General features: G+C 43.7%; 10 protein-coding genes across 10 annotated transcripts; all 10 read left to right on the forward strand.

The window, feature by feature from the left end:
• The first annotated feature begins 150 nt into the window (after nucleotides 1–150).
• Nucleotides 151–3885, forward strand: LOC120450905 (zinc finger protein 420). Its single transcript, XM_039634154.2, has 6 exons — nucleotides 151–288; nucleotides 371–876; nucleotides 941–1198; nucleotides 1347–2196; nucleotides 2318–2866; nucleotides 2932–3885. The coding sequence occupies exons 1-6, from the start codon at nucleotides 169–171 to the stop codon at nucleotides 3463–3465; spliced, it is 2817 nt and encodes a 938-aa protein (XP_039490088.1). The 5' UTR covers nucleotides 151–168; the 3' UTR covers nucleotides 3466–3885.
• A 134-nt stretch (nucleotides 3886–4019) lies between these two features.
• On the forward strand, nucleotides 4020–5691 carry LOC120450907. The gene is made up of 5 exons (XM_039634157.1): nucleotides 4020–4250; nucleotides 4305–4801; nucleotides 4852–5026; nucleotides 5080–5271; nucleotides 5352–5691. The coding sequence occupies exons 1-5, from the start codon at nucleotides 4076–4078 to the stop codon at nucleotides 5540–5542; spliced, it is 1230 nt and encodes a 409-aa protein (XP_039490091.1). The 5' UTR covers nucleotides 4020–4075; the 3' UTR covers nucleotides 5543–5691.
• Nucleotides 5692–5911: 220 nt separating this feature from the next.
• Nucleotides 5912–7547, forward strand: LOC120450906. Its single transcript, XM_039634156.2, has 4 exons — nucleotides 5912–6169; nucleotides 6237–6730; nucleotides 6799–7165; nucleotides 7226–7547. The coding sequence occupies exons 1-4, from the start codon at nucleotides 5995–5997 to the stop codon at nucleotides 7420–7422; spliced, it is 1233 nt and encodes a 410-aa protein (XP_039490090.1). The 5' UTR covers nucleotides 5912–5994; the 3' UTR covers nucleotides 7423–7547.
• Nucleotides 7548–9307: 1760 nt separating this feature from the next.
• On the forward strand, nucleotides 9308–10959 carry LOC120453510. The gene is made up of 4 exons (XM_039638255.2): nucleotides 9308–9566; nucleotides 9623–10116; nucleotides 10185–10551; nucleotides 10611–10959. The coding sequence occupies exons 1-4, from the start codon at nucleotides 9392–9394 to the stop codon at nucleotides 10802–10804; spliced, it is 1230 nt and encodes a 409-aa protein (XP_039494189.1). The 5' UTR covers nucleotides 9308–9391; the 3' UTR covers nucleotides 10805–10959.
• A 907-nt stretch (nucleotides 10960–11866) lies between these two features.
• On the forward strand, nucleotides 11867–13388 carry LOC120453660. The gene is made up of 4 exons (XM_039638454.2): nucleotides 11867–12115; nucleotides 12174–12658; nucleotides 12722–13088; nucleotides 13146–13388. The coding sequence occupies exons 1-4, from the start codon at nucleotides 11908–11910 to the stop codon at nucleotides 13328–13330; spliced, it is 1245 nt and encodes a 414-aa protein (XP_039494388.1). The 5' UTR covers nucleotides 11867–11907; the 3' UTR covers nucleotides 13331–13388.
• A 489-nt stretch (nucleotides 13389–13877) lies between these two features.
• Nucleotides 13878–15498, forward strand: LOC120453780. The gene is made up of 4 exons (XM_039638627.1): nucleotides 13878–14126; nucleotides 14183–14667; nucleotides 14734–15100; nucleotides 15161–15498. The coding sequence occupies exons 1-4, from the start codon at nucleotides 13919–13921 to the stop codon at nucleotides 15343–15345; spliced, it is 1245 nt and encodes a 414-aa protein (XP_039494561.1). The 5' UTR covers nucleotides 13878–13918; the 3' UTR covers nucleotides 15346–15498.
• A 351-nt stretch (nucleotides 15499–15849) lies between these two features.
• On the forward strand, nucleotides 15850–17424 carry LOC120451723. The gene is made up of 4 exons (XM_039635625.2): nucleotides 15850–16046; nucleotides 16108–16598; nucleotides 16666–17038; nucleotides 17104–17424. The coding sequence occupies exons 1-4, from the start codon at nucleotides 15857–15859 to the stop codon at nucleotides 17295–17297; spliced, it is 1248 nt and encodes a 415-aa protein (XP_039491559.1). The 5' UTR covers nucleotides 15850–15856; the 3' UTR covers nucleotides 17298–17424.
• A 604-nt stretch (nucleotides 17425–18028) lies between these two features.
• Nucleotides 18029–20789, forward strand: LOC120452826. The gene is made up of 6 exons (XM_039637231.1): nucleotides 18029–18132; nucleotides 19142–19353; nucleotides 19428–19918; nucleotides 19991–20173; nucleotides 20245–20428; nucleotides 20484–20789. Exons 2-6 carry the CDS (start codon nucleotides 19149–19151, stop codon nucleotides 20669–20671), a joined length of 1251 nt encoding a protein of 416 aa, XP_039493165.1. The 5' UTR covers nucleotides 18029–18132; nucleotides 19142–19148; the 3' UTR covers nucleotides 20672–20789.
• Nucleotides 20790–20862: 73 nt separating this feature from the next.
• Nucleotides 20863–22277, forward strand: LOC120452828. Its single transcript, XM_039637234.2, has 3 exons — nucleotides 20863–21808; nucleotides 21870–22053; nucleotides 22105–22277. The coding sequence occupies exons 1-3, from the start codon at nucleotides 20963–20965 to the stop codon at nucleotides 22275–22277; spliced, it is 1203 nt and encodes a 400-aa protein (XP_039493168.1). The 5' UTR covers nucleotides 20863–20962.
• Nucleotides 22278–23688: 1411 nt separating this feature from the next.
• Nucleotides 23689–25177, forward strand: LOC120452827. Its single transcript, XM_039637233.2, has 3 exons — nucleotides 23689–23899; nucleotides 23960–24826; nucleotides 24884–25177. The coding sequence occupies exons 1-3, from the start codon at nucleotides 23689–23691 to the stop codon at nucleotides 25078–25080; spliced, it is 1275 nt and encodes a 424-aa protein (XP_039493167.1). The 3' UTR covers nucleotides 25081–25177.
• The last annotated feature ends 594 nt before the right edge of the window (nucleotides 25178–25771 follow it).

Genomic DNA, 25771 nt, shown 5'->3' on the forward strand with positions numbered 1-25771 from the left:
TGCAACAAGAGCCCTTTTGCAGTATGACCGTTGCAGGCGAACAGCTGTTTCGCAATGCAAGCCGCGTTTTCCAGCACTACTCACTCAGCTGTTTTTATCAGTTGGCAGGACAGACACTTTTTGCTATTTGAACTTTTAAGCAAAAAAGTTAGTTAAATGCTTTAGGAGATGACCAGGACGTGCAGAGTATGTGGCTGCGACGACGGACGCTACTGGATTGAAACGCCCGTGGAGAAGTACGCGGAGAAGACCTTCGTCCAGCTGCTGGTCGAGCTAACGCGAATCGAGGTGGGTCAATTGTCCTTTTGTCATCCAATTGGCGCCCGCATCTATATTAATTCACTTTAAATGATACAAATTATACTTAAAGGTGGCCATGGCGCAGGCTGAGAAGTTTCCACAGTGGCTGTGCAACGCGTGTGCGGATAAGCTGGAGAACACCTACGATTTTGTGCTGCAGGCACGCCAAACTCACGAGCTGTGGTTGCGGAAAATCGGGAATTCGGTGAATGGGGATGACGAGATGGAGGGCATCGGGGCCTTGGAGTGCCTGCGCGAGACACCCATCCACCTGTTCGAAATAGAGGGTGTGACCATCAAGACGGAGGAACTGGCTCCAACGCAACATACGCCCAAGGTAGATCCTTTAGTGCGGCCGCGCATCGTCAAACGAAGCATTGTGCATTTTAGCGACTCAGATGACGACGACCTGGATGATGTGCCTCTGCGGCAGCGTAAGATGGCCGCCTCGGTTTGCGGCTCTGACACGCCAAAGCAAAATGTTTGCGAGCTGTGCAACAAGGCCTTCAGATATGTCACCAATCTGTATCGCCACAAGCAGAGGGACCACGGCATTCTGGGCAAAAACGGAGAGGAGTATGATTCAATTCTCTGCTAGCTAGTTTGCCATCTAAAAGTTACATATGTTTTCTTTTGACAGCTATGAAGAAGACTATTACAAGTGCGATCTGTGCGACAAGACCTACAAGTACGTTATGGCTCTGGTGAAGCACAAACACAACGAGCATGGAACCAGTCTTCTGCCCACCAAAATGTCCAGGCGAAAGATGCCCGGCAGGCCGTCAACTGTGCCCGAAGATGCCAGTCCAACCAGTCCAGCATCCACATCTGAAACAAGCACAAATCGAAGCAGAACAAACAACGACTCCCTGGTACACAGCATCATTAAGACAGTGCAGTGAGTTTATTGTTATTATATATTATGCGGGTGCCAAAGAATCCAATAAATTCCCTGGGAACGGAAGTCTTTTGTATCGCAAAATGTGTCTAATAATTATTTTCTAGTCCATTTATTGAACTGACATTTCCTCAATTCTTTTTTCCAGACTCTCAGATGAGGATGGCCACAGTGGTGATGATTGCTACTACAAGTGCGATCAGTGCAGTAAAACCTACAAGTATATAGTCAGCTTGATCAAGCACAAGCACAAAGAGCACTTGGACAGGCAGTCAGACAAGCAGTCGGACGACGATGACGATCGCCCACTGGCCTCCACATCCGCCTCAGCAAGTGCATTAGCCGCGAGGCCATCTAGAATCAATCGACGAGTCGACGGGTTCGACTTCCATCGCAGCGAGCCAAATGGCGCCAAGGAAATTATGTGCATGATATGCTTGCGAAGGTTTACAAAACTGCGGGAGCTAAGGAATCATCTACAGAATCATCCCACCGATTTCGACTTCGAGGCGCATGGCGAGCCCATCGAGCGCATTGCGGAAGGATTTTTCAAAACAGCCGTCGAGTCCACGGCAGAGGGCTTAAAGCGGCGAATATTCAGAGATCTCAGGATGGGCGTGTATGGTCGCTACTACTCCATCACGAATCAAGCGCGTTATGAAATGACCCTAGATAGTTCGGACACCGACAGCGATGGTGATGGCGACGACGATGTCGTCATCCGGCGAAGTTATTCCTGCGAACTGTGCGACTCCCCGGAAGCCAGGTGGCCGCGCAAGTACCTGCTACACCAGCACCATCAAATGGAGCACACCTGGCTAGACGCCCCTCACGTCTGCCAGCGCTGCGACTCGCGGTTCCTCAATCTCCAGCTCCTGGAGCACCACACCAGTCAATTGTGCCAAAACACTTTAAAGCGCTTTATGTGCGACAAGTGCCCTCAGCGATTCTTTTGGCGTCGCAATCTGCGTGCACATCTTGTCGAGCACAAGAGCAAGGTGAGAGAATCTGTAGATCATGGGTTCTTAGATAACTTACATTCATTTTCAGTTATTTTGTTCATTATTTATCTTTATATTATTAAATTTAAACTTATTTTACTATTTTGTATGCTTTCAGCAAGAATCGTATCCGTGCGACCAGTGCTCTCGTAGCTTTCAAGACAAGAGCGCCGTGACCAAACATAAGCTCATGATGCATCGGGATAGTAACATGCAGCTCCTTCCCTGCCGCTGGTGCACGCGTACCTTCTACCGACCTGCCCTGCTGTACAAGCATTTACAGAGACACGGATTCACTGGTCAGGATCTACCCCTGGCCGAAACCTTGCTAGCGGATGCGTCGAAACCAGCGGGCCCAAAAAGCGTACAGTGCAAGATTTGTGACATCCAGTTTGTCAGCGTGGCGGACCTGCGGAGGCACATATCTATGCAGGGCCACAGCGATCAACCTTCGGCATACATGATCAGCACAGCAACTGGCTTTGAGCTCCTGCTGGACGATACGGACGACAGTGATGAGGAAACAGCGGGCAGGACGTACACTTGCGACCTTTGTGATCTGAACTTCCGCCGCCGACGGGAGATGAGTGAGCATCAGTACTCGCTCCATAGCTTCGATAAACTGCCACATAACTGCGAGCACTGCATTTTTAAGACGGTAGATAAGGTAAATGTCATATTAATGTTATTTTAAGATATTTGTTTAATTCGTTTGCTTTAATCTACTCTTAGAACATGCTGCATCAGCATCTGCGCACCCAGTGTATGAACACGGAGAAGAAGTTTGTCTGCACGCGCTGTAGCTACAAGTTCATGTGGGAAGAGAACTTGGCCCAGCACCTTGCCACCCAGCATTCCAAGCAACCCACTGTTCCGGAACAGCAGCCACCGATGAGGAGAAAGAGGCGCTTCCGCTACCAGTGCCCACATTGCTGGCGTTCCTTTGTCGTTCAGCCCAGCCTGGATAAGCACATTCGCGACATGCACGTGGCCAAGAAAAATCCAGGCAAAAAGTATCTCTGCTCGCTGTGCGGCCTGGAGTCGCTGACCCCCAACAAACTTAACATCCACATGCGGCGCCACATGGGCGAGAAGCCCTTCAAGTGCGATCTCTGCGACATGCGCTTTACGGTCCACTACGAGTTGAAGGTGCACCGCCGGAAGCACACTGGCGAGCGACCTTTCCAATGCACCTTTTGCGCCAAGGACTTCGCACGACCAGACAAACTAAGGCGACATGTCTTCATGCACAACGTCAAGTCGTAGAGTCATGAGTTTTGAGACTAACTTAATAGTAAGGCATAATGTAGATTGATTTTGTTTGAATTTAATACTTTTAACTGCAAATTTTCTATTCATAAGCCAAAAATTTTAAAAATTTGTATATAAACTAAGTATGTATAGGAATGCTTCAAAGGTGAAGATGTTGATTCAACTAATCGAACACAATATTCTATAGAACATTGAGTTTAGTGCAGCCTACGAGGAAATTACTTTATAAAAGATTTTTCAATAAATACAAGCAATACTGTGTGAATAAGAGGGTATGGTTAGTTGTCCTAGAATTGGTTTAATTAATATCTTAATATTTATTTAATGTAAGATCTCTTAGCTAAGCGTATTTTGAATAACCTGAAAAATCATAATACAAGCCATTGAAAACATGTATAAGGTGTGAACCAAAAATGATGATAAAAAACTTTAATTCCAAATGCAATTCCCTCTCTTAAAAGCTCAGTATCTTCTAAGCAAAGTATGATGTCACGGAATTTAAGAGAATAATATATCAAGCTTTTATTCAGCGAATCATTTTGTGGTGCAGTAACTACTTGGAAGGCATTAATATCAGACGCTAGCGCATCTAAGCAAATTTAAAATGACTGACCAACCAACTCCAAAGTGGGTGACCAAGGAGCGTTTCAGCAGCCTGCTGGAACATAGTAATCAAGACTTCAAGGCGATAGTTCAATTTGTTTCAACATCGGCGATTAGCAAGGGCGAAAATTATTTGACAATCGTGCTGCGAATACAAATTGAAATGCAGCTAAAAGGTGAGCGGAAACCTCAAAAATATCTCTTCCTATAATGCACGACACAATATTCAGATGATAGCTTAGAAGATATCAGCTACATACTGAAGATTCCCTTGGTACCGGAAGATCAGGAAAACGACTTCCACGACATGTTCGATGCCGAACAGGAAATGTACGATCATCTGATACCTGAATTGGAGGACCTTTATGCCAAGAATACTTCCATCTCACCGAAGTTCAAGCCAGTGCATTTGAGGTTTCCGGGTGAGCCGATAAAGAGCGACTACATTCTGCTGGAGGATCTGCGACAGAAGGGCTATAGGAATGCCGACCGGACACAGGGATTGGAGCAGTTTGAAGTGGAGGCGGTCCTCAAGAAGTTGGCCCAGTGGCATGCAGCCTCTGCAAAAAGAGTTGTCGAGCTGGGGGAATACGAGAAGGAAATCCGCGATAGTTACTTTACCACTGAGCACCAGAAATTGCTGGATGAATTCAACATCAATTTCTGTATGCCCTTCCTGGAGTGTATGCAGCAATATAATCTGGAGCCAGGACAGCTCGTCCTCATAGTGAGTTTGTTTTACATCAGTTTATATACATTGTAATGCTTTCTATTCAGAGCGACTACACTTCCCAATTGACGGATCTGAATATCGAGTTTGGCAAGAACGATCCTCTGGAGTTGAGTGTGTTAAACCACGGAGATTTTTGGTGCAACAACTTTATGTTCAAATACAAGAACGCCTCAGAGGTGGAGGACGTTTGCTTTGTGGACTTTCAGCTACCGAAATATGGTAATCAAAAGAATAGCTCCAGAAGATGCTATTATTATAATACTCCCTTTCAGGTACACCCGCCCAAGATCTTCTGTGCATGCTGATGACCTCCCCGAAGTTTTCGATCAAGCTGGAAAAGTTTGACTATTTCATAGAGTATTATCACCAGCAGCTGGTTGAACACCTCGCCATGCTCGATTACAATCGGAATGCACCGACACTGGCTCAGTTCCACGCCCATTTACACCGATATAGTCTCTGGGGTAACGTCGCTATCCGAAGCTGCTTTCAGAGGCGTTCTATAGAACCTATACTTACAAGTTGAAACCTCATCCACTTGCAGCTTTTATTTGCGCCCAGCGAATGCTGCCCATAGTTCTTCTCCCGCCCGATGCTGGTTCGCATATAGGCAATATAATGGGAAACACGGAGGAGGCGATCGCGTTCAAGCGCAAGATGTTCCTCCTGCCGGCTTACGTGGATCAGATAAAGGTCATTTTGCCATGGCTCATTAACCGGGGTTACATAAGATAGACGGCGTGCAATGGATAAACAGGTTTCAAGAGAACGCATAGTGCAATAAAAATATTCTATTCAATTAAGACAAAGAACTTGTGCACAAAATAGCTCAAAGTGCTACATACCTTAGGGTGTTAGTAAATAAAAGAGCTTTTTATTAATAACTTTTTATAGTTTTACGAATAATTTATATGCATTTATATGCAGGCTCAATCAAAAGAATTACATTGTGAAATAGACAAAGGCAAAACGCTCTTTCTGCTGCCGAAATATTTTAAATGCTATTCGCAGAGCTTTTCAGAGAAGATCGAGAGAAAACGGCCGTGCACTACGAAGCCACGAAATTAGAAAGCTCCACTGATATTTAGAATCTAATGCTCAGTTTTCATCAGTCTACGCAAGACCGTCAAACTGGACGTATACGTGTTTTTTCTTCGCTTTACAAATAGTAATCCCGATTATCTACAATGACAGCTGGCAAAATACCCGATTGGGTCACCGCTGAACTGTTTGAAGATGTTCTCAAATCGAGTGTGGATGGTTACTCGAATGTGAGGAATTTCAAACCGGAAATTGGATCCGCGGCAGGTGACAACTACGCCACTGTTATGTTGCGAGTTAAAATCGAAGTGGAGCTTCAGGGTGAGTTGGTTGGTTGGATGAACTGGCATGGGTGGAGCACTGTTGACCACGGATTTCTGCCTTCCAGATGGCACCACCAAAGAGGTGTCCTACATGGTCAAGTTGCCACATCAGCAGGAGATCTACAAAGAAATGATGAAGCACACCGACATCTTCGAAATCGAACGCACCATGTACAACCTGGTCGTTCCGGAGATGGAGGCCCTTTATAAGGCGGCTGGTGTGGAGGTCACGTTTGGAGCCAAGAGCTACGAGCTGAAGAATGCCCAGACCGATTACATAGCTCTGGAGGATCTGTGCATCAAAGGATTCAAGAACGCCAATCGCCTCGAGGGCCTCGACCAGGCGCACACGGAGCGGGTTCTCCGGAAGTTGGCCCAGTGGCATGCTGCAACGGCCGTAAGGGTGGCCACCAAGGGGCAGTATCCGGAAATCGTGCTGAGGGGATTCTTCAAGGAGGAAAACAGGGCGATGATGAACGACATGATTGACGGCATGGGACAGGTGTTTCTCAAATGCTGTGCCACCTACGAAGGCAACGAGGCCTACATAGAAAAAATCGTAAGTTTTATCCCATACTGCGCTATAAAAATAAAGTTTACGATCTTTCTTTTATCGAATCCCACTAGAAAGCTCTTAAGCCCGCGATAATAGACGAGTTGTTCAAGATGTGCGTTATCGATCACACAGAGTTCAATGCCCTGAACCACGGCGATTCGTGGTCGAATAACATTATGTTCCAGTACGATGAGTCTGGCAAAATCAAGGAGGTGTATATGGTCGACTTCCAGGTCTCCAAGTACGGCACTGTTGCGCAGGATCTGTTTTACTTCCTGATCTCTTCCACAAAGCTGGAGGACAAGCTGAGCAAATTCGATTACTACATTAAGGTGTACCATGATAACCTAGTGGAGCACCTGAAAATCCTCAATTACTCCAAACCATTGCCAAGCCTGCGAGATATCCATAAGTCTCTGCTCAAGTACGGCGCTTTTGGTATGCATAACTCAGAAGAATTGTAGAATATATTTACACCATGTATTCATAATTTTTCAGCATACTCCGTGGCCACAGGTGTAATGGCAGCCGTTCTCTTAGATCCAACTGAAAACGCCAGTTTGGAGAACTTTGTTGGCGATTCCGCCGAGGGAGTGGACTTCCAGACGAAAATGTACAATAATCCCCGCTACCGGAAGCACATGCAGGTCATCCTGCCCTGGCTGCTCAATCGAGGTGCTCTAGATGTCAATTAGGAATACAATGATTCTATTTTCCATTGCTGAGTTCGATAAAACAACTCTATTCCGCTAGCTTAACTTGGTGCAGCATACGCTTAAAGTATTGTATATGTATTAAAATAAAAAAAGAATATACATAATTTGTAAAATTATTAAAGTGCTTTTAAAATTGGTATTAAAATTACGAGGGTCGTTTGATAAGTCCGTGACTTTTTGTATTTGCCGCGCACCTGCTCTAAATACAACACTGCTCCTGTCAGCAGTTATCGATTAACAGCTGACTGTAAAATTTTGAGAAAGCTGCGTTTTTTGGTTTGCGTTTTATAGGCATTGAAAGCAGACGATCTCGTGAATTTTAACGAAAATGGAAAAAAGTGAATTTCGTGTGCTAATTAAGCATTATTTTTTGCGTAAAAAATCCATCACCGAAACCAAGGAAAGACTTGATAAATATTATGGGGACTCTGCACCATCAATTTCAATGGTTAAGAAATGGTTTACTGAGTTCCGTTGTGGTCGTACCAGTACAAGTGATGCCGAACGTTCAGGTCGCCCAAAAGAGGTCGTCATGCCAGAAATCGTCGACAAAATCCATGGAATGATATTGGATGATCGGAGAATGAAAGTGCGTGAGGTAGCTGAGGCTGTAGGCATCTCAACTGAACGGGTACATCACATTTTACATGAATATTTGGACATGAAAAAGCTTTCCGCGCGATGGGTGCCGCGATTGCTCACACACGACCATAAGCGCAACCGTGTGACCATTTCAAAGGAGTGTTTGGCGATGTTCAACCGCAATCCAAACGAATTTTTGCGCCGTTTCGTTACCGTAGACGAAACATGGATCCACCACACCACACCAGAGACCAAAGAACAATCAAGACAGTGGGTTTCTCCGGGTGAACGTGCACCAAAGAAGGCCAAGGTGGGTCTGTCGGCCAACAAGGTCATGGCCACAGTTTTTTGGGATGCACAAGGTATCATTCACATCGATTACCTTGAAAAGGGTAAAACGATCACCGGCGAATATTATTCAGAGCTTTTGGACAGATTCGATATTGATTTGAAGCAGAAACGACCGCATTTGGCGAAAAAAAAAGTGCTGTTCCATCAGGACAATGCACGGGTGCACACGTGTGTAGTCAGCATGGCAAAATTTCATAAATTGGGCTACGAACTGCTACCCCATCCAGCATATTCTCCAGATTTAGCCCCCTGTGACTATTTTTTGTTTCCAAACATGAAGAAATGGCTCGGCGGTAAGAGATTCGGGTCAAATGAAGAGGTCATCACAGAAACAAACGACTATTTTGAGGGCCTTGAGAAAACCTATTATTTGGAAGGAATAAAAAAATTGGAAAAACGCTGGACTAAATGTATAGAGCTAAAAGGAGATTATGTTGAGAAATAAAACGCTTCTTTGACGAAAAAAATATATTTTATTCAAAAAGTCACGGACTTATCAAACGACCCTCGTACTACGGCGGCAAACACGATTACTGCTATACATATTTCTGCGATAAGATCTTTTACTACCGAGCGGAATGACTGTCCCAAATTTGGTAAACCATTGAACTAAGGTTCTTATAACCTGAGTTATCGCAGGTTGCGTCCCATGTGATTTCAGCTCCAACTCTAAATATGACCAATTCATCTGGTCATCTCCCAGAACCATTGTTAAATTAGTGATATATAGCTTAAGCCATTTACAAGTATGTAATATGTTTGTGTACCCATAACAATCTAAAGTAAAATAGACAAAAAAAAACTTGTCCGATAGATAATTAATTCAAGTTTACTCAGAAAAGCTCGTACGGCAGACGGTGAAAAGCCCATTTGTTCTACGAACTGAGTTAGGAAAGCTCCCCCCCAACGATATAAAACTATTGATCCTCCCTGCCGGTTCTCAGTGCAGTAACTGCAGAGCAACGGGGCGTATACTTGTTTTCCGCTACTGAGTACAAAGCAACTATTATCTACAATGGCGGCCAGCAAAATCCCCGATTGGGTAACTGCAGAGATATTTGAAGATGTGCTCAAGGCAACTGTGAACGGATACTCAAAAGTCAAGAGCTTTAAGGCGGACACTGGATCAGCAGCAGGTGAAAATTATGCCACCGTCATGCTGCGAGTCAAAATCGAAGTTGAGTTGCAAGGTAAGTAACTGGGGGCAATCCAAGTGCAAGAACACTGTCTCATTTGCCAATTGTAGATGGCAAATCGAAATCGTTATCCTACATGGTGAAGTTGCCCCACCAACTGGAAATTTTCCAGGAGATGATGAAACGAAACAACATCTTCGACACCGAGCGTACCATGTACAACGAGGTAGTGCCGGAACTGGAGGCCATTTACAAAGCCGTGGGAGTCGACATCACTTTCGGCGCCAAAAGCTACGATCTCAAAAATGCCAAAACCGACTACGTGGCCCTGGAGGACTTGGGACTGAAAGGCTTCAAGAATGCCAACCGCCTCGAAGGACTGGACCAAACGCACACGGAGAGAGTCCTTCGAAAACTATCCCAATGGCATGCGGCATCTGCTGTGCGTGTGGCCACCAAAGGACCATATTCCGAAATTCTGCTGCATGGTTTCTTCAAGGAGGAAGGCAAGCCCATGATGACTAAAATGATTAAGGGAAAGGCCGCAAATTTCATCAAGAGCTGTGTCACCTATGAGGGTCACGAGCTCTATTTGGACAAAATCGTAAGTAGTAAATACTTCAATCGCTCAATTAGTCGCGTTAAACATGTTATGGTACCCTCTTCTATCAGAAAGCGTTGCAGCCTGTTGCTGTCGATAAGATTTTTGAGTTGGCCAAGGTCGATCCAACGGAATTTAATGTTCTGAACCACGGCGATTTCTGGTCGAACAACGTTATGTTCCAGTACGATGCCTTCGGAAAGATCAAGGAGGTGTATCTGGTCGACTATCAGCTACCCAAATACGGAACCGTGGCACAGGATCTGCTCTACTTCTTGCTCTCCTCCACAAAGCTGGAGGATAAGCTGGCTAAATTCGATTATTATATCAAGTTCTATCACGATAATCTGGTGGAACACCTGAAGATTCTGAAATACTCCAAGCCCATTCCCAGCCTTCGGGACATTCATTTGGCCCTTTTCAAATTCGGTCATTTTGGTAAGCATTTGAATGGGTGCTTTTCAAGAATTAAAGGATACTAATGTTTATTTCCTTAGGGTATACGGTTGCTACTGGTGTAATGTCTGCCGTGCTTCTGGACCCCACGGACACTGCCAGTTTCGAGAACTTCCTTGGGGACAATAAAGCGGGAGTGGACTTCCAGATGCAGCTCTACAATAGTCCCCGGTACCGCAAACACATCCAAGTCGTCCTGCCCTGGCTGCTGAATCGTGGCGCCTTGGAGCTCTAAAACCACCAACAAATTGTCTTCCAATTTTCACAATAAACAATCGATATTGAGTCAGAACCATGTGGGGCAGTATGACAAGCTATCAGTATCTGTGTGTGATAATGGCAACGTGCATAAATAAATGTGGAACTTTCAAAGATAAAGGACTTTACTAAGTTCACTATGAATCGGTCATTTTTGGAGGGAATGTGGGTACGATAATGATAACCGATTACTAAAAATGCCTGAATCACTAACTCCTCATGCTAATTCAAATCGATAGTATCAAAGTTGTTCAACAGGGTAACAGGTACATATTACTAAAAAGATTATCAAGAAGTTCATAGACATTCAGTTGGTAAGGTATATAAAGAGTAGAGTAGAATAGTAGAGTAAAAGCCCCATATATGGTCATGGTCTCAACAGAAATCTTCAAAAACAGTCTTTATAAGCTTTCAAGTCGTAGTCATTCGATTTTTATGTTTGGGAAACACCTTTTTGGGCATCAACAAATAAACGTATCAAAACAAAACGAATGAAGACAACTCTCCTCTGATATCAGAAAAGCAATCTGCGAAAGAGCAAACTGCGGAAGCAAATCCCATTTCCCATATAAGGCATGTGAACAGGGTAGCAAAACAAAACTGAAATAAATGCCATTAGGCGTATTAAAATGTTCTAGCTGCTTATCTACCTTGATTATATGGCTCACATACACAGAGAAATTTGTTTGCAGGTGGTCGTTTTTATTGCCAATTCACTATGATTAGTTTGCTTGGAGGCACGTAATTTATAGTGTTTGTCTTGGCTTGTCATAATACATATTATAGACTTTGGGGAACAAACAGAGTGTATTGTATTTTAAATAAAATCTTAAATTTTTTTTTTTATTTTATATATTCTAAATTGCAATGTCACGCCCAATAAGAGCTTATGGGATGGTCTGCGCCATCTTTTTTTCTTAATTCAATTTGCAATGTCATGTTTCAATTACAGCTGTCTGTGGGGATCGAGATAATGATAATCTCACCCAGCTTTGATTAAAACCAACCCTATTTAAATGGAGAGACTTGCATAGGCACATCTCAGTACGCGCGATCAAGTGTAGTAGAGATATTTCAAAAATGCCACCCCAAAGAAAGGATGAGAATGCTGTGGAGACGGAGGTTCCAATTCCGGCCTGGGTGAAACCAGAGGCCTTCGAGGACCTGCTCAAGGATAATGTCAAGGATTATAAGAAGACGACGGCTCTGAGGGCCAAGGCGGGAGTTGCTGCTGGCGAAAACTATGCCACCATAATGCTGAGACTGGAACTGGATGTGGAAACGAAGGGTAAATTCAATTTGCTGTAAATGTTCTAAAAATCAAGCTAAGGAAACCATCATTTTAGATAAATCGCAAGTGACCAAAGTATTTATGCTGAAAACTCCCCACGACACTGAGGCATATCGCAAGCTTCTTGAGGAAAACAACATCTTCGATGTGGAGCGCGGCATGTATGTGGAAGTGGTGCCCGAGCTGGAGCAGATGTACCGAGATGTGGGCTTGGAGGTCAAGTTTGGGGCTGTGGCCTACGAAATCAAGGTTAGCGAGAACTATGTTCTGTTGGAGGACCTGAGGCCACGTGGATTCAGAAATGTAGATCGCCGGCAGGGCTTAGATCAGGTCCACACTGAAAGTGTCCTGAAGAAGTTCGCCCAATGGCATGCGGCCTCCGCAGTTCGCGTGGATCTCAAAGGACCTTACGACGTCAAGTATACTCCTGGTTTCTTTGACTCGGAACAAATCAGGAATTTCTTCTGTGATCGCAGCGCTAACGTTTTGCTGAAACATATTGATCAGTATGAGGGACATGCAAATTACGTAGAGGATTTGGTAAGTAAATCGCTATTTAAATATCAACAAATGCGTTGCTAATCCTCGGATCTCCGAATACAGCAATGCGTTTCGAAGAAGTTATTTGATGTATATAATGACTTAAAAGAAGCCAAATCCGACGACTTCAATGCCCTCAACCACGGCGATGGTTGGTCCAACAACATTATGTTCCAGTACAACGACAAAAACGAGATAACAAATACCTATTTTGTCGATCTTCAATTGCCAAAATGGGGATCAGTTGCACAGGACCTGTATTATTTCTTGCTCTCCTCAACTAAGCTGGACATTAAAACGGCGAAATTCGACTATTTCATCTGGTTCTACCACTCAGAGTTGGTAAAGCACCTGAAACTTTTGAATTACTCCAAGAAACTGCCAACTTTAAGGAGCCTTCGCAATGAGCTTAACAAGTACAGTGGATGGGGTAAGTTGGGGTATTTAACTATTGGATAATCTTCCTATGAATTCATTTTTATTGTAGCCTTCATATGCTCTGTTTCCGTGATGGGAGTTGTGCTGCTGGACCCTACAGATAATTCTGATTTTGATAAAATCCTTTCCAGTGAGCATCCCAGCTTTATGAATTCCATCTACACCAATCCCAGATACCGCAGACATGCGGAAGTTGTATTGCCTTGGCTGCAGCACCGAGGGGCCATGGAGTAAAGTATCTAAAACAATCTGTGCTCTAATTTTTAATTGAAAATAAATTATATGACTCTTGCATGCCAGTTTTTCTAACTCAATATTTTGACACGAAAGGTTTTTCCTATCTGTACATGGGTTACGTAAGCTCAAACTTTGTTTTGCATAAGATAGACCTCGAATAACAGATGATTTATTGCTAGAAATTCGAAATTATTTTTAAATCATTTTTCAAAATGACGAAATAAGTTTAGAAGGTTGTTACGTGATTTAATCCCAACAAAATCCCAGTAACAACATATAGGTATAAACATTTTGATCTTACTTTGGACTTAGATATATTATATAGCGCCAACCAATATCGCGGAAACTGCGAACTCACCATGAGAATCTAATCCGCGGGATGGGGGATTGTTTAAATGATTCCGGACGCACCCCTCTAGCACAGTCACTTCTCACAAATTAATATAAAAAAGTTGACTGATTGTTAGGTAAGAGATAAGGTTTATCGCTGACATGAAGGCTAATTCCTCCCGAGAGTATTTAAGGGATTCGCCGAGTGCTCCCAGCTTCCAGTTAGTGCGCCCAAGTCGAACAGATTATTACAAAATGCCTCCCCAGACGAAAGATGAAGATGTTAGCGAAAGGCAGGTCGCCATTCCGGATTGGGTTGTGCCAAAGGTATTTGAGGATCTGCTTAAGAGGAAGGTCAAGGACTACAGGAAAACGAAGTCCTTGAGGGCTAAGGCAGGAGTCGCTGCTGGCGAGAACTATGCCACCATAATGCTAAGAATTGAACTGGACGTAGAAAAAGAAGGTTCGTACTTTATAGAAATATTGTACATCTATTTTAAAGTATTGTAAACTCTCCAGATAACACTCAAACAACCGAGGCCTTCATGCTTAAAACCCCCCACCAGTCAGAGCAGTATCGCAAAATAATCGAGAAGACAGATATCTTCGATGTGGAGCGTGGAATGTATCTGGAAGTAGTGCCCGAACTGGAGCAAATGTATCGCGATGTGGGCTTGGAGGTCAAGTTTGGAGCAGAGCTCTACGAGATAGAGGCCAGCGATTACTATGTCCTGCTGGAGGACCTCCGGCCACGCGGTTTCAGGAACATAGATCGCCTCAAAGGCATGGACCAGGCTCACACCGAATGTGTGCTCAAGAAATTCGCCCAGTGGCATGCGGCATCTGCGGTACGATTTGAGACAAAGGGTCCTTATCAGGAGAAGTACACGAAGGGTTTCCTAAAGAACGAGGAAATCGTAGATGCATTTTGCAATCGGAGTATAAAAGTTTTTCTGGATAACGTCCATCTGTGCAAAGATGTGGAGTCTTATCTAAATGATTTGGTGGGTACTTGTCGTGTGATATCCCTATCTTCAAATCTTATACGAGTATCTTATCATCTATTGCAGCGTATTGCCTCCGGCAAGACCTTCGACATTGTTGACCAACTGAACAATCCGAGTCCTGATGAATTCATTGCGTTGAACCATGGCGATGGTTGGGCCAATAACATTATGTTCCAGTACAATACAAAAGGCGAGATACAGGATACCTATTTTGTCGATCTGCAAGTTCCCAAGTGGGGATCTGTGGCTCAGGATCTGTACTACTTCCTTATGTCTTCTACAAGCTTAGACATCAAAACATCAAAGTTTGATTACTTCATTTGGTTTTACCACTCCGAACTGGTGAAGCACCTGAAACTGCTTCGTTACTCGAAAACTCTTCCCTCTTTAAGAAGTATTTACGACGCTCTCAGCAAATACAGTGGATGGGGTGAGTTTACAATCGTTACCCATTCATTAGTTCAGATCTTATAAAAGATCAAATTTTCAGCGTTCATCTGTGCCGCGACTATAATGGCATTTGTCCTTCTGGATCCCACAGACGGAGCTGATTTCGATAAGGTCCTTGGTGATGAGGACGGCACCTTTAAGAAATCGCTCTACACAAATCCCAGATTTCGCAAGCATATGGAGGTTCTATTACCTTGGCTTCAGCAACGAGGAGCTATGGAGTAGAATAAAATATTAAATCGTATAAATACCTGTTATTATATAAAATATAGAAACCCAACTGTGAAATTTTTGTTTAGAAATTTTGCTATTCATTAGAGGAGTAGAACTAACTAGTGCTTAGCAAATATTGTTGACCATAATAAAGGAACTTTAACACAAAGTTTTCATATGTGAATATAATTATAACTATAGTTATTAATTTATTGTTTTTTGACATACAATCATTTTAGTTATCTTTAAATCCCTATATGACAGCCTTTATATAGGTATATATATATATATATAGGTATAAGTATTTGTTTTGGTTTGTATGCATCGTTTGAGACTTTGTAAACAAGTTGTTTTGAGAACTCTCTACAGCCGGCACTCTTTGTTTTTCGACCAGCTGTGGAGCTTTTGGAGCTTTCGGATCGGCACTTGTTTTGGTAGCAAACAAAAGATACAAAGGGAAAAAGTTGAAAGCTAAAACATTAGTGCAGCACCAGACTTCATATAAACACTTAGTTTGCTCACCATGACAGAGGAGACGGGAACAGTGCCCTTGCCCACCTGGCTGAATGCGAACCTATTTGAAGAGGTGCTGAGTAAGCGTTACGGCGACAATTATGCCGGAATCAAGAGCTTCAAGCCGGAAGCCGGTCTCAAGCCGGGAGAAAACTACTCCACAATTATGCTGCGCCTCAAGTTTGAAGTCGCACTGAAGGGTGAGTGTGAGTCATTGTTGCGGCAAACAATGGAAGTTCAAATCGAAAACTTCATCACCAGATCATACCACCGAAAATGTGAGCTATATGCTCAAGACCCCACATGATTTCGAAATGTACCGCGAGATTCTGAGGAAGAACAACATGTTTGCGGTGGAGCGCGATGTCTTCCTGCACGTGGTTCCCGAGCTGGAGCAGATGTACAAGGACGTGGGCTTGGAGGTGACGTTTGGGGCCAAGGCCTATGAAATCGACGCGCCCGATGAGTACGTACTGCTGCAGGATCTTGGTCCTTTGGGTTTCAGGAACATCGATCGCCTGGAGGGTCTGGACATGGCACACACCAAGAGTGTTCTGAGGAAGATGGCCCAGTGGCATGCGGTCTCGGCCACCAGGTTGCATTTGAAGGGTCCGTATGCCCAGAACTACTTGCAACCCACCTACGCCGATACCATGAAGGAGAACATCGAACAGGTGGCCGAAACCTTGGGTAAATATTTCATCAAGTGCCTGCCACTCTACGATGGTCACGCTGAGTACAGCGAAGCGGTTGTAAGTTTCCTTAGCTATATGCACCAATTGTTTGCATGGGTAATCACTATATAATCTATCTGTGCAGCACAAGATACAGCCCCATATCGTCGACCTTATGTACGCCATGAACACACCCGATCCGCAGGACTTCAATGCCCTGAATCACGGCGACTGCTGGACCAACAACATCATGTTCAGATACGATGGTGAATCCAACAAACCAGTCGAGACCTATTTCGTGGATCTGCAACTGCCGAAGGTGACGAGCGTGGCCCACGATCTGATCTATTTCCTCCTGGGTTCGACCAAATTCGAAATCCAGTTGAGTCAGTTCGATTACTTTATCAAGTACTACCATGATCACCTGGTCGAGCACTTGAGATTGCTGAACTACCCCGCTGCAAAGACCCCCACGCTGAGGTTCCTTCACACTCAGCTGTTAAAATATGGACGAGTTGGTAAGTGGAAAGCTCGCTCTGCAAAGCTGTAGATAACCAAGTTCTGATTTGTTTTCCAATCGTAGGGTATCACACTGTCCTGATGCTCTGCCCACCTGTGCTGCTCGATCGCACTGAAGATGCAAATCTGACCGATTTCATCGCCGAGTCGGATAATGGCGATGGTCTCAAGATGGCCATGTACTCCAATGCCCGCTACAAGAAGCACGTTAGCGCCATCCTCACCTGGATGAACAATCGGGGTGCCTTCCAGTGCTAGTGCACATCACATTTGGATTTAAGGATATATGTGTATACTGTAATACTACTGCTAAAGTGATTCCTAACATTAAAGACCGATTTTGAGATTTTTAACAACATACCACATGAATTGTACTGTTCTTAATAAAATACTTATACAATGATTCATTCTCATAAAGTAATGATTAAATAAAAATATTTACAAATTCTAATTACTAGTTGACCATGGCTAAAAATAAAAAAGGCTTAACTGCCCCATTAAACCCCAATCAAAGGTACTCAAAAGGCCATGTAGACCAGCATTTTGTTGGATTACTAATATTCTAATAATGGTTTATTGAGTGCGCGGTGCTCGTGCAGAAGTCGCTGGTGAACTGTCTAACTACCCGTCACATGTCACGCCCGCAAACAGCAATTAATGAGGAATCACGAAATAATTAGAGCGAATGGCGAACGCAAAGAGGAACTGGGGTGCGTGATCCCGATAAGGAAGTCGAATCGGGAGCGGGAACAAGAAACAGTTTTCGTTATTAATCAAACAATTGACGGTGTTTGCGTCTCTATATCATATATCACTCACCTCTCTCTCTCGCTCTGGCACACTAGCTCGCACCCACTCGCACCCACTCGCACCCACTTGCGCCAAAGGCAATTGCCACTCTTTTGCCGGTTTTGGCGAACTGAATTACAAAATAAACTTCAATCGAATGCAGGCGATAAGGAATTTCTTGGCCCATACCCAAATCGGGCCAATATCGCGCTTCCCGAGCACAGCGACTCGTATTTCCCACTCGACAGTTGGCCGGATTGCAGTCGATCTATTAGCCCGCTCCGTTTACCAATTAAGGAAAAAGGTTTGCTGCCATTCCCAGAACGGGGGATCCAATCTGCCAGTTTTGACCAACAACTATCGGGAACAAAGTGCTATAAAAACATGGATCAGATGGGGCTAACATCTAGTATTCAAACTGTTATTGTGGTGGAATGAGCGACTAGAAGTGAAATTAGTTTATAAGCAAAAAAAGTGCATGGAAAATTGTTAAATATCCTAAACTAACATTTTATTTCGAGTAGGTAGGTTGCCCCAACTCGTGTTTCGTAATGCACTCAAAACTCAAAGCAGGTGTTTCATTTGGTGGCATGTGACCTGATTTACGATTTTTGCTCATTAATTTGCGATAATTCTGATAATTGCCTAATCAATAAAAGCCCCACAAAGGTTCGGTAATTACCCGAATTGGAATGACCACAAATCGCCAAATCACGATTCCACAAAAAAATATATGTCTAAAAAAGGGTGCACTTCCCATGGAATTGTTAGTAATATCGTTAACTGTATACTTCAAAAAATAATACAATATCAGGTAGTGCAGCAATACTCCTCAAGTATTAAGGAAAACACTTGAAAGTGGCCTAAGCAGCTCTGAGTATTAGCTTCAGTCATAGCCCTACTTATTTTTCATACTGTGGAATAAGAAAAAGTTCCACAAATTGAGGTAATATGCAGAGATAACATCAAGGGAAATCATTCAAAAGTTATTGCACTTAATGGTTAATTATACTGCAGCAATTATGATAATTTTTCGCAAACACTCTAGGCCCCAATTTCAAGATACTCAATTCGTCGGCCCCATTTGATATAATTCTCTAAAAATACGCAAATCTTGAGAGGTTCTTTGCTCAGTGGGTTGGGCTGAACGCATTTTATTATTCAAATATTCCGCGCCTTTGGAGAAAATGGATTAGTGGCGCCACCTATGTTTGATATAGTTCAACAACCATTTCGTATACGACCTGTTAGCCATGCTAACAGTGGAGTTAACGTTTGCGTTGGCTAAACATTTTAAATTCATTTAATGGCAGATTCAAAATGTCTGAGGCCACCAATGGACACAGTGAGGTGCCAGCCAGTAATCTTCCACCTTGGCTGTCGAAAATCACTCTGGAGAAGGCGGTTCAGGCCCAGATCGGAGACTTTGAGAAGATCATCTCGATTAGCCCACAAAAGGGCAGCAGCGATGGCGATAACTACTCCACACAGTTCCTTCGTTTGCTGGTGGAAGTGGAGCTGCTTGGTGAGTGCAGATCTATAAAATAAAAAACTTTTTAATGGATGGGACTTACAATAGCGCATAAATATTGTTCGCAGACCACAGCACAAAGGATCTTTCCTTCGTTCTGAAGGCGCAGCACAACAACGAAATGATGGCTGCTATTCTGGCCAGGTTGAAGCTCTTCCAAAAAGAGGATCAAATGTACCATAGCATTCTGCCCAAATTCGAGAAGCTCTACGCGGATGCCGGCAAACCCATTCAGTTCGCCCCCAAAGCCTTCAAGTTGGATCGCGACCTCGGAGTGGACTACATTCTGCTGGAGGATCTGCATCGCAAGAACTTCAAGAATGCCAATCGCCTGGCCGGCCTCGATCTCGATCACATGCACAAGGTTCTCGAGAAACTGGCCGCCTTCCATGCTGCATCCGCCTGCTACGTGGAGCACCATGGTCTTTTTGGCGAGGAGTTCACCGTGGGCGTTTTCAGCGAGGCTAATCGTCAGCTTCTTCAGGAGTTCAATGCCTCCGGCGCATTTTTGGCCCAGCTCAAGAAGTGGAAGAATGCGCAGAAAATTTATGAGAAGTTGGTGGGTATCTGTGGCACAAATCAGTTGAAAGATGAGGTAGTATCCGATTAAAAATCTATTTCACTTTTTTAGGCTGATAGCGACGATTACTTGGTGGATCGTCTGCTGCAGGATCAGCAATACAATGCCAGAGAATTCAACGTGCTCAACCACGGAGATTGCTGGGCCAATAATGTGATGTTCCAACACGATGCATTTGGAACTATTAAGGAGACACTTTTCGTGGACTTTCAAGTGGGAAAGTACGGAAGTCCGGTATGTCCCGCAAAAATAGGATAAATTTGGATATACCATTCTAATAATTATTTCCAACGTTTTATTTGCAGGCCAATGATCTGTACTACTTGATATTGTCGTCGGCTGCTCCAGAGCTGAAGACTGCCAAGTTTGACTACTTGGTGCGCTACTATTTCGATAATCTTATCGAGAATCTAAAGCTACTGCAATACCACCGACCACTGCCCAAGCTGAAGAACCTGCATGCTTCGCTTTTCCGCAACGGATTGGCTGGTGAGTAATCCTATATCGATATTAAGATAGCACAATTATAACTATTTATCAACAGCCTATATGGTGGTATCCAAGGTGCTGCCTGTCGTCATGCTGGACAAGACCAGCGATGCCAATCTGGAAAGCTACATAAGCGACGAGTCCAAAATGAAGAACGCCATGTTCACCAACCCAAAGTATGTCCAGGTGATGACCGAGGTGCTGCCATGGTTGGACAATCGCGGTCTGCTCGACTGGAAGTGATTACCTTTCAAATGCTGTGGAGTAATGATGGATTTGTACTTTAATAATGACTATTTAATTGAGTCATTTACAAATTGCGTTGAAAGTCAAATAAAATGATAATAATATTCTAAATGAACGTTGACTGTTGCTTCGAAATGGAATTTGAACGTCATGCATGAAAAATTGCTTATTCCCAATTGCAAGTTTATCTTTCATCTTTCGGGTTCTTTTTGCATTAGAAATTTCACTCAATTGTTACACTTCCCAACAAAATTCAGAAATTAAAATTATAAAAGTATTCTTATAGCCATGAAAGTACCGAAAATTCCCGTCTGGGTTTCCGCTCTCTCCTTGAACCAGGCAGTCCATTCCGTCCTGGAGGATGTGGACCAGATCATGTCCGTCATCCCAGGTGTCCACCTCATCCAGTTCCGCAACTGCACTGTGCTTCTGCCCATCCGGGTGAAGGTCCAGTTGCAGGACTCCACAGTAAAGAATTTGTTCTTTCTACTGAAGGCGCAACATGGCAGCGACCTGCAGGCCATGGTGATGAACCAGCTGAAGATGTTCCAAAGGGAGCAACAGGTTTACCACAATGTCCTGCCCAAGTTCGAGGCACTCTACAAGGAGGTGGGCAAGGAGGTGTCCTTTGGTCCGAGGGCATTTAAGCTGGACTACAACATCGGTGTTCAGTACGTGCTGCTGGAGGATCTCAAGTCCAAACATTACAAAAACGTTGAACGGCAGGATGGCTTCAACAAATTGTGCCTGAAGCAGGTGCTCAAGAAACTGGCCCAGTTCCATGCCGCCTCCGTCGTGTGTGTGGAAAAGCATGGTGCTTTCAGCAAACTACTTGCCAACGGAGTCTACACAAAGGCCAACCAATCAATCCTGCAGGATCTGAACGATCCGGAGACCTTTCTCTCCCAGCTGCGTCGCTGGCGTTTGGGCGATCATTTCCACAAACGGTTCGTGGAAAAGGAGAAGGACCTCGTCGATGGGCTGTTGAAGCTCCATGCCACCGACTCCAATGAATTTAATGTCCTGAATCACTGCGACTGCTGGGTGAACAACGTGATGTTCAAGTTTGACGACACCGGCCATGTGGAGGACACCGCCCTGCTCGATTTCCAGTTGGTCAAATATGGATCTCCTGTAGGTTTTCTGATCACTTGGCCTTTTAGTATTTCCACGTTTACTTAATTACATTTTTCAGGCCCTTGATCTGTACTACACCATCCTGTCGTCGGCTGAAAAGGACGTAAAACTAGCCCAGTTTGACAATATGGTTCAGTACTACTTTTACCATTTGCTGGAAAACCTCAGAGCCCTGAAATTCCAAGGCAGTCTGCCGCAGCTGCAGCATATTCGCGATGCCCTCAACAAAAACGGACTGGCTGGTGGGTAAGAAATATTAACTACATTGAATCTAATCAGTGAAGTGGTTTCAGCCTATGTGGTGGTCACTCGGGCGCTGCCCATAACGATGATGAATCAGTTTGAGGACGAGGTAAACGAACGATATGCCTCCAAAATGAAGTGCGCCATGTTCACCAGCCGGAAATACATCCAGGCGATGAAGGATATCCTGCCCTGGATGGAGGAGCGCTCCCTGCTCAATTAGCAGAGACAATTTATTGAATGAAAGAGGTATGCACAGGCTGTCAATTAATTCAGGTACAATGCTCAATAAACTTGATTAGCCGCCTTATCAACTTTGTTTGGATTGATTTCGATTTTAATTGCCAGTCATGTTGGTAAGGCTTTTTAAACACATTTTCGCATGCTCTTGCGTTTGCTATTAATAAAACATAATCAGAAACTAACTTTAATTAGGCTTCAATCAAAATTGATATTATTCCTTATCGAACGACCACGAGCCAATGACACACATTCCCAACTCGGACAATCCCCCATTTTTTCGACACGGGATGACTTTTTAATAGACCACAATGTGTTTATATAAGTATTGAAAGATGAGTGGCGACAATGAACTGAACTATTTGTGTGGAATTTAAATGAATTTGTTGGACAACAATTAAGTTCTATGTCAAAATTACTTCCACAGAGAGATGTACATATCTACAAAGCTTAAACAGGGGTTGTTTCATCAATTACAGTACTCAAACTTATCTAAATCAATAAATCAGGCAATAAATTCTGCTTATTCCTTTTTCTATAATAGTTTGCTCTAATTGCTTGCCTACAATTTAATAATTACAGTGTGGTGAAAACTTATTCTGAAGTGAGTAGGTAAGAACTAAATCCATTGCCAAAAATTACGACTTTGGTTGTATTGGTTTGATAATAAATGTGTGTCAAAAACTTCTGAGAAAATAGATTTCGTTGGTGAATGTCGATAATTTACATACGTAGTGATAAGATAACTTAGAAATTTGGAACCTGACAATACCATTGAAAATGGGTTTTTGCAGGCCAATTATGGTGTGAGAGATATAGGAACCCATTACATGGTCTAGTCTTAACCTTTGCTCTGCATCATATGTAGTCTCGATAGTACGGGTATAGGTACGCCTAAACCAAAACCCGTTTACGCTATCAGTTCGGCCCAAACACAGATACGCATGCACACACACACCAGTACACGTGCCTGCGGGGTTACTATTAGTATAAAAGTTTGTGAATCGGACGGAGAGTTCAGTATTTGCTTGTCGTTGGAAATCGTCGGACACAGCAGAAGTGTTTTCTCCGAGCGGGAATTTAAATTGGAATTAGAAATCCGCAAAGTCGGTCAGTAATAAATAGCAATTGTATCAAATAAGATGGGCCGTTCGCAGGCAATCAAATAATCAAAATAATCAAAAACTAAATATTTAAGCTGTGATATTTATGCTCTGTGCAAACCAAAAGTGCAAATATTTTAGACTTTGCTCAGGCATACACTTTCGCTAACTGTAATTAAAACAAATGAGAAATGCAACGTAACTATTTTGATTGCTTTGAACTTGAACCGCTGATCATTTCCGCCGCGAAAGTCAATTAATTGATCTACCGTTTTTAGCATCAGCATTGAAATGTCGCCAAACAGCTCGGAAAAGCCCGTCAATCCCAACGAGCACCTGCACATACCGAAGTGGGTGAATGAGGACTACTTCCTGCCGATCATCCAAAAGGATGTGGACACCTTTGACAAGATCGTGAACTTTGTGACCATTGCGGCCACTGCGCCCGGCGACAACTACACTTCCATTATGATCCGAGTCATTGTGGATATGCTGCTGAAAGGTCAGTAACTTAGCAAGTAAGATAGTTCACGACTTATTCAAGTTTATTCCCATTTTTTAGATGGCAGCGAGCAGAAGGTGTCGTACATTTTGAAAACCATGCTGGAGGCGGACAGTGGAGCGGAAGTGGTCAACAACATGGGGCTGTTTCCCAAGGAGAGGAAGATGTACGAGGTGCACATTCCGCAGTTCGTAAAGCTCTACAAGGAGGCGGGCGTGGAAATCGAGTTGGCACCCAAGTGTCTCCATGTCGAGGCCACCGCCGAGTTGATTACCCTGGTTTTCGAGGATCTGAGTCAGCAGAAATTCAAGAATATCGATCGAATAAAGGGATTTGATCTGCCGCACATGCGCCAGGTGCTCCGGAAACTGGCCGAACTGCATGCTGCATCCGTGGTGGCCAAGGAAATAAATGGCCCCTACGATCCCCTGTACTATATGTCCATGTACAACGAGCAGAGTCGGGATCTCTTTGAGGCTCTGGGTAAGCTGCGACAGGAACAGTACATCAAGGCAATGCGCACCTGGGAGCTCGAGAATGTCGAAAGTTTCATCTCCCGGATGTGGAGCCCCATGGAGGGGTTCGAGATGGCTATGAGTATCAACCAGGTGGACGAGAACGAGTTCAATGTGCTAAACCACGGGGACTGTTGGGCCAACAACATAATGTTCAATTACAAGGACAATGGCGAGATCGATAGGACCTTGTTCGTCGATCTGCAGATAGGCAAGTGGGGCAGTCCGGCCCAAGATCTTTGGTACCTGATCACAACATCCGCCTCGCTGGATATCAAAGTCAAGGAATTCGATCACTTTATTTACATCTATCACCAGCGCCTGGCGGAATGCCTAAAGCTGCTAAACTACTCGAAACCCATTCCCACGCTCAGGGATTTGCACATCATGATGCTGAAGTATGGATTCTGGGGTTAGTATACTTTTGGTTATATATTTAATGAGCTGGAATGAGTAATTCAATTGATAGGACCCCTAACCTCCATGGGTGTGATGGTGGCCACACTTCTGCCCACGGACAAGGACGCCAACATAAAAATGATGATGGCCCCAGGACCCGAGGCCGACGCTGTGCGATACAAGTCCTTTATCAATCCCTACTACGGCAATGCCATGAAGCTGCTTCTACCTTTCTTCGATAACAAGGGACTCCTGAAGTCCAACTAGCTTTAATGCCGTTTTTCAATTGTGGTGTAGCCAATTTGCTGTGATATCATATATCATAAGCACATGCAATAAATAAGAACTTTATTTAACTAACACACACTTCGTTTGGTTGCATTATTAAAGTGCTTTTCCAGACTTAGCCTGGTAACAAAACCCCCAACGAAGCGTAAAAAACAGTCATCATGACTGGCTAAAAATGGTTTTATGTGCGTTGAGCTTGAAATGGGCCCAAATGACGTCGTCTTCAAACTTTGGTTCCGTATGAAAAATCTTTGACTGTTTGTGCGAGTTTGTGAGCTTTGGGTTCATCAACTAGTGACGTACAGCTATAAACAGGTGTTAATAAACTTTTCGCCCTTAATGCTTATCAATTAATTAACGAAAATCAGCCTTGACGATAACTATTTTTTCTTGATAAACAAAAAGATTGGAATCGACCTCAGACTTTTCTGTAATCGTCTAACAATCTATTGACTTCTTTGAACCAAAAACCGCACTTGTTTGCCACACTGCATAAGATCGTAAATCCATTTAATCAGCCGGAAACATTCTATAAAATAATAGCACACCCAGCAGTTGACATTGGTGGCAAAAACTGCGTCACAATGAGGTCTTAATTGCCCGAGCCATTCTATATATGTAATTAGGAACACGCAAATAATTCTCATTCATTCGGCTCTCAGATGAGCAG

This window comes from Drosophila santomea, chromosome 3R, assembly GCF_016746245.2.
Source record: "Drosophila santomea strain STO CAGO 1482 chromosome 3R, Prin_Dsan_1.1, whole genome shotgun sequence".
Classification (NCBI taxonomy): Eukaryota; Metazoa; Arthropoda; class Insecta; order Diptera; family Drosophilidae; genus Drosophila; species Drosophila santomea.